A 7495-nucleotide genomic window follows, 5' to 3' on the forward strand; every position below is an offset into this window, starting at 1 on the left:
ATCCTCCAGCGACCGCAGCACCTCCCCCCAGTAGAGGAAGTGGTCGTTGTTGACCACCCGCCCCCCCGAAGTCGCTGGTGCTGAGGACGGACGTGTGGTCCAGGTGGAACTCGTCGGCGCTGGGCCGCACGAAGCGGTTGCAGAGACACGACTTGCCCACGCCGCACTGCCCCTTCTCCTTCTCCGTCCCGGATAAACCCACCACGCTAATGTTGTAGGTGGGGATGCGGGCATCTTGCTTCCTCGCCATCATCATCGTCGTCCGCGCATCCTGTCCCAAGCCCTGCCCAGAGGATCGGTGGCAGCGGGGATGGGCGCTCGGCAGAGGGGCTCACCACGACGCCAGCGTCCCCATGGCCGTGGGGCAGCTCAGGGCCGGCGGGGGGCTGAGGTCGGGCGGCCGACGGGGGCCCCTGGGGGACAGAAAGGAGAGTCAGAATGGTGGGGCAGGAGGGATTGTGTGGCAAATCTGGCACAACTGGGCTGAAAATGGGGACAATTCTGCCATAAATGCACTGAAAGTGGGGGCAAATCTGCAATAATTCTGCCATAAATGCACTGAAAATGGGGACAAATCTGCAATAATTCTGCCATAAATGTACAGAAAATGGGGACAATTATGCAGCAATATTTTAGTGTGGGGCTGAGGGATGGGAAATGGGCTGAAAATGGGGACAATTCTGCCATAAATGCACTGAAAATGGGGACAATTCTGCAGTAATATTTGAGTGTGGGGCTGAGGAAGGGAAATGGGCTGAAAATGGGGACAATTCCGCCATAAATGCATTGAAAATGGGGACAAATCTGCCATAATTCTGCCATAGATGCACTGAAAATGGGGACAATTCTGCGTTAATATTTGAGTGTGGGGCTGCAGGACGGGAACTGGGCTGAAAATGGGGACAATTCTGCCATAATTCTGCCATAAAGGCACTGAAAATGGGGACAAATCTGCAGTAATATTTGAGTGTGGGGCGGCAGGAGGGGAAATGGGCTGAAAATGGGGACAAATCTGCCATAAATGCACTGAAAATGGGGACAATTCTGCGTTAATATCTGAGTGTGGGGCTGAGGGATGAAAACTGGGCTGAAAATGGGGACAATTCTGCCATAAATGCACTGAAAATGGGGACAATTCTGCAGTAATATTTGAGTGTGGGGCTGAGGGATGGGAACTGGGCTGAAAATGAGGACAATTCTGCCATAAATGCACTGAAAATGGGGACAATTCTGCAGTAATATTTGAGTGTGGGGCTGAGGGATGGGAACTGGGCTGAAAATGAGGACAATTCTGCCATAAATGCACTGAAAATGGGGACAACTCTGCAGTAATATTTGAGTGTGGGGCTGCAGGACGGGAAATGGGCTGAAAATGGGGACAATTCTGCCATAATTCTGCCATAGATGCACTGAAAATGGGGACAAATCTGCAGTAATATTTGAGTGTGGGGCAGCAGGATGGGAAATGGGCTGAAAATGGGGACAAATCTGCCATAATTCTGCCATAAATGCACTGAAAATGGGGACAATTCTGCGTTAATATTTGAGTGTGGGGCTGCAGGATGGGAAATGGGCTGAAAATGGGGACAATTCTGCAGTAATATTTGAGTGTGGGGCTGCAGGATGGTAAATGGGCTGAAAATGAGGACAAATCTGCCATAAATGCACTGAAAATGGGGACAACTCTGCAGTAATATTTGAGTGTGGGGCTGCAGGACGGGAACTGGGCTGAAAATGGGGACAATTCTGCCACAATTCTGCCATAAATGCACTGAAAATGGGGACAATTCTGCGTTAATAATTGAGTGTGGGGCTGAGGGGTGGGAAATGGGCTGAAAATGGGGACAATTCTGCCATAAATGCACTGAAAATGGGGACAACTCTGCAGTAATATTTGAGTGTAGGGCGGCAGGATGGGAAATGGGCTGAAAATGGGGACAATTCTGCCATAATTCTGCCATAAATGCACTGAAAATGGGGACAATTTGAGTGTGGGGCTGTGGGAGGGAACTGGGCTGAAAATGGGGACAATTCTGCCATAAATGCACTGAAAATGGGGACAAATCTGCAGTAATATTTGAGTGTGGGGCGGCAGGATGGGAAATGGGCTGAAAATGGGGACAATTCCGCCATAAATGCATTGAAAATGGGGACAAATCTGCCATAATTCTGCCATTGATGCACTGAAAATGGGGACAACTCTGCGTTAATATTTGAGTGTGGGGCTGCAGGACGGGAAATGGGCTGAAAATGGGGACAATTCCGCCATAAATGCATTGAAAATGGGGACAAATCTGCCATAATTCTGCCATAAAGGCACTGAAAATGGGCACAATTCTGCGTTAATATTTGAGTGTGGGGCTGAGGGGTGGGAACTGGGCTGAAAATGGGGACAATTCTGCCATAAATGCACTGAAAATGGGGACAACTCTGCGTTAATATTTGAGTGTGGGGCTGCAGGGAGGGAACTGGGCTGAAAATGGGGACAATTCTGCCATAAAAGGCACTGAAAAATGGGGACAAATCTGCAGTAATATTTGAGTGTGGGGTGGCAGGATGGGAAATGGGCTGAAAATGGGGACAATTCCGCCATAAATGCATTGAAAACGGGGACAAATCTGCCATAATTCTGCCATTGATGCACTGAAAATGGGGGACAACTCTGCGTTAATATTTGAGTGTGGGGGCTGAGGGATGGGAAATGGGCTGAAAATGGGGACAATTCCGCCATAAATGCACTGAAAATGGGGACAATTCTGCAGTAATATTTGAGTGTGGGGCTGCAGGACGGGAAATGGGCTGAAAATGGGGACAATTCTGCCACAATTCTGCCATAAATGCATTGAAAATGGGACAATTCTGCAGTAAATATTTGAGTGTGGGGCTGAGGGAGGGAACTGGGCTGAAAATGGGGACAAATCTGCCATAAATGCACTGAAAATGGGGACAATTCTGCGTTAATATTTGAGTGTGGGGCGGCAGGATGGGAAATGGGCTGAAAATGGGGACAATTCTGCCATAATTCTGCCATAAATGCACTGAAAATGGGGACAATTTGAGTGTGGGGCTGTGGGAGGGAACTGGGCTGAAAATGGGGACAATTCTGCCATAAAGGCACTGAAAATGGGGACAAATCTGCAGTAATATTTGAGTGTGGGGTGGCAGGATGGGAAATGGGCTGAAAATGGGGACAATTCCGCCATAAATGCATTGAAAATGGGGACAAATCTGCATAGATGCACTGAAAATGGGGACAACTCTGCAGTAATATTTGAGTGTGGGGCTGAGGGATGGGAAATGGGCTGAAAATGGGGACAATTCTGCCATAAATGTACTGAAAATGGGGACAATTCTGCAGAAATACTTGAGTGTGGGGCTGCAGGATGGGAAATGGGCTGAAAATGGGGACAATTCTGCCATAAATGCACTGAAAATGGGACAATTCTGCCATAATTCTGCCATAAATGCACTGAAAATGGACACAAACTCTGCAGTGATGTTTCAGCTCCTTTTCCCCCTGATGCCCCCCCCTTTTAGGACCATCCTCCTCCCCCCCAAACCCAACTTGTAGGCCAAAATCCAACTCCTGGAGCCATTTTCCCCCCCAAACCCAACCTTTAGGGCCATTTCCTCTCAAACCTCCCCTTTTTGGGGTCAAATCCCCCTTTTTGGGGGGTCAAACTTCCCTTTTAGGGGGTGAAAACCCCCTTTTTGGGGTCAAACCACCTTTTTTGGGGGCAAAATCCCCTTTTAGGGGCCAACCCCCCCCCCTTTTAGGAGTCAAACCCCCCTTTTTTGGGGTCAAAACCCCCCTTTTTTGAGGTAAAAATCCCCTTTTTTCGGGTCAAACCCCCCTTTTAGGAGTCAAACCCCCTTTTTTGGGGTCAAATCCTCTTTTAGGGGTCCAACCCCCTTTTGGGTTAAACCCCCCCCTTTTTTGACGTCAAACCCCCCTTTTAGGGGCCAACCCCCCCCCCCTTTTTGGGGTCAAACCCCCCTTTTAGTGGTCAACCCCCCTTTTTGGGGTCAAACCCCCCTTTTAGGGGTCAAACCTCCTTTTTGGGATCAAAACCCCCTTTTTGGGGTAAAAACCCCCTTTTAGGGGTCAACCCCCCTTTTTTGATGTCAACCCCCCCCCCTTTTTGGGGTCAACCCCCCTTTTTTGGGGTCAACCCCCCTTTTTTTGTGGGTCAACCCCCCCTTTTAGGGGTCAACCCCCCCCTTTTTGGGGTTAAAAATCCCCTTTTTTTGGGGGGTCAACCCCCCCTTTTTTGGGGGGTCAAAACCCCCCTTTTTGGGGTCATCCCTCTTTTTGGGGTCAAACACCCCATTTTTGGGGGGTAAAACCTCCTTTTTTGGGGTCAATCCCCCCCTTTTTTGGGGGTCAACCCCCCCTTTTAGTGGTCAACCCCCCTTTTTTGATGTCAACCCCCCCCTTTTTGGGGTCAACCCCCCTTTTTTTGGGGGTCAACCCCCCCTTTTAGGGGGTCAACCCCCCCCCCTTTTTGGGGGGTAAAAAAACCCCCTTTTAGGGGCCAACCACCCCCCTTTTAGGGGTCAACCCCCCCCCTTTTTTGGGGTCAAACCCTCTTTTTGGGGTCAAACCCCCTTTTAGGGGCCAACCCCCCCCCTTTTGGGGTCAAACCCCCCTTTTAGGGGCCAACCCCCCCCCCTTCTAGTGGTCAAACCCCCTTTTTGGGGTCAACTACTCCCCTTTTTTGGGGGTCAAACTTCCCTTTTTGGGATCAAAACCCCCCCTTTTTGGGGGTAAAAACCCCCTTTTAGGGGCCAAACCCCCCTTTTTTGGGGGTCAAATCCCCTCTCTTTTAGGGGCCAACCCCCCCCTTTTAGTGGTCAACCCCCCTTTTTGGGGCCAAACCCACCCCTTTTTTGGGTTAAATCCCCCCTTTTTGGGGTCCAAACCCCCCCCTTTTTGATGTCAACCCCCCCCTTTTTTGGGGTCAAACCCCCCCTTTTAGTGGTCATCCCCCCATTTGCTCAGCTCAGGACCCCCTGCCCCTATAACCCCCCCGCCCCTCTCGCCTGCTTTCCGTCCCGTTTGGGCTTTGTTTGCACAACAGCAGCCATCGTCCCCACGCCCCACGCAGGCGAACCGCCTCCGAAACCTCATCAAACAACCTGGGGACGGGGGGGGGGGGGGGGGGGGGGTGGAAAAACCAAACCCAAACCCAAACCAAAACCGACATCAAAACCGAACCCAACAAACGCAGCAGGTCGAAAAGCCGCCCGGCCTCCGAACCGGGGCGAAAAACCACCCAAAAAAGCCACGTTTGCTCCACGTTTGAAGGCCGCCATTCATTGCAGGCGGTCGCAGCTCTGCGATGGGGGGAAGAGGAAAACGACCCCCCCCCCCCCCCAATTATCGCCCCCCTCCCCAAATGCACCCCAACCCTGGCAGCCCTGCACTCACAGCTTCCTGCAGCGCCGCCGCTTTCGCTTTCGGCCCCAAAGCCCTGAGTCAGGAGTTACTCATTGACCGCCGGCTGCGAAGGAGGAGCGCAGGCCGATCCCGGCCCTCCAGGCTGGGAAACCACCTGGTTTTACCCCCAAAAAACCCCTTTGCCCCCATTCCTTGCGCCCCAAAGTCCTCCTCATCCACTTCCGTCCCCCAGCGCCCTTTTTACGCCGCTTTTCACCCCAAAATGGGGACCCACATCCCATTTCTCGTCCCGTTTCTCGTCCCGTTTCTCGCCCTGTGACGACGCTTCTCGCCCTTTTTCAGCCCCAAACCAGCTCCTCCTGCCCCATTTCCACTCCAACTTGGGGTCTTCCACCACATTTCCACCCCAAATTGGAGTTTTCTGCCCCGTTTCCACCCCTGTTTCCACTCCAAATTGGGGTCTTCTGCCCCATTTCCGCCCCATTTCCACCCCAAATTGGGGTTTTCCACCCATTTCCACCCCAAATTGGGGTTTTCCACCCCATTTCCACCCCATATTGGTGTTTTCCACCCCCTTTCCACCCCATTTCCACCCCAAATTGGGGTTTTCCCGCCCCCATTTCCACCCCAAATTGGGGATTTCCACCCCCTTTCCACCCCATTTCCACCCCAAATTGGGGTTTTCCACCCCGTTTCCCACCCCAAATTGGGATCTTCCACCCCATTTCCACCCCAAATTGGGGTTTTCCCGCCCCATTTTCCACCCCATTTCCACCCCAAATTGGGGTTTTTCGCCCCATTTCCACTCCGTTTCCCACCCCAAATTGGGGTTTTCTGCCCCATTTCCACCCTGTTTCCACCCCAAATTGGGTCTTCCACCCCATTTCCACCCCAAATTGGGGTTTTTCTGCCCCGTTTCCTCCCCATTTCCACCCCAAATTGAGGTCTTCCACCCCATTTCCACCCCAAATTGGGGTCTTCCACCCCATTTCCCACCCCAAATTGGGGTTTTTCCGCCCCATTTTCACCCCATTTCCACCCCAAATTGGGGTTTTCACCCCGTTTCCACCCCAAATTGGGGTCTTCCACCCCGTTTCCACCCCAAATTGGGGTTTTCCGCCCCATTTCCGCCCCATTTCCACCCCAAACCAGCTCCTCCTGCCCCATTTCCACCCCAAATTGGGGTTTTCCACCCCTTTTCCACCCCATTTCCACCCCAAATTGGGGTCTTCCACCCCATTTCCCACCCCGTTTCCACTCCAAATCGGGGTTTTTCCGCCCTGTTTCCACCCCAAATTGGGGTCTTCCACCCCATTTCCACTCCAAATTGGGGTCTTCCGCCCCATTTCCACCCCGTTTCCACCCCAAATTGGGGTTTTCCGCCTCATTTCCACCCCAAACCAGCTTCTCCTGGCCCATTTCCACCCCCAAATTGGGGATTTCCACCCCCTTTCCACCCCATTTCCACCCCAAATTGGGGTTTTCAGCCCCGTTTCCCACCCAAATTGGGGTTTTCCACCCGATTTCTACCCCAATTTCGGGTTTTCCGCCCCATTTCTGCCCCATTTCCACCCCAAAATGGGATCTTCCACCCTGTTTCCCACCCCAAATTGGGGTTTTCTGCCCCATTTCCACCCCGTTTCCACTCCAAATTGGGGTTTTCCGCCCCATTTCCACCCCAAATTGGGGTTTTCTGCCCCATTTCCACCCGTTTCCACCCCAAATTGGGGTTTTCTGCCCCATTTTCCACCCCAAATTGGGTTTTCCACCCCATTTCCACCCCAAATTGGGGTTTTCCACCCATTTCCACCCCAAATTGGGGGTTTTCTGCCCCATTTTCACCCCCACGCTGCCCCCCATCCCACTGTCATCCTAAACCCAAGACCCCAACTCCTCCATCACCCCATAAATCCCATTTCCCACCCCATTCTCTGCCCCACCGGCGCCTCCTGCCCCCAAAACCCAACACAACATTGGGGTTCCCACAACACAACGGAGGCTTTCGCTTCCTCTGCGCCCCATCCTGGGATTCTTCACCTCGCCTCCCCTCCAAAATAGGATTTCTCCACCCATCCTCATCCCCACGACTTCCGC

The 7495-nt window shown here is 52.3% G+C and overlaps 2 protein-coding genes across 3 annotated transcripts in view; both read right to left on the reverse strand.

Annotated features, from left to right (window-relative positions):
- Positions 1–406, reverse strand: part of ARHGAP35 (Rho GTPase activating protein 35) — a 21878-nt gene extending 21472 nt beyond the window's left edge. Inside the window, 2 exon segments of the mRNA XM_048932697.1 lie at positions 1–66; positions 68–406. Of these exon segments, the coding sequence (XP_048788654.1) occupies positions 1–66; positions 68–256 (255 nt within the window). The 5' untranslated portion in view covers positions 257–406.
- LOC125687531 (uncharacterized transmembrane protein DDB_G0289901-like) lies at positions 306–7154 on the reverse strand. Of its 2 annotated transcripts, XM_048932698.1 has the most exons (3): positions 6921–7154; positions 5432–6784; positions 306–413 (listed from the first exon to the last, which is right to left on the reverse strand). In XM_048932698.1, exons 1-2 carry the CDS (start codon positions 7101–7103, stop codon positions 5654–5656), a joined length of 1314 nt encoding a protein of 437 aa, XP_048788655.1. In that variant the 5' UTR covers positions 7104–7154; the 3' UTR covers positions 306–413; positions 5432–5653. The 2 variants fall into 2 exon arrangements, with proteins under 2 accessions (XP_048788655.1, XP_048788656.1); XM_048932699.1 differs by having other exon boundaries at positions 5432–7154.
- Between the last annotated feature and the right edge of the window lie 341 nt (positions 7155–7495).

Source organism: Lagopus muta (genome assembly GCF_023343835.1).
Source record: "Lagopus muta isolate bLagMut1 chromosome 37 unlocalized genomic scaffold, bLagMut1 primary SUPER_37_unloc_2, whole genome shotgun sequence".
Lineage (NCBI taxonomy): Eukaryota > Metazoa > Chordata > Aves > Galliformes > Phasianidae > Lagopus > Lagopus muta.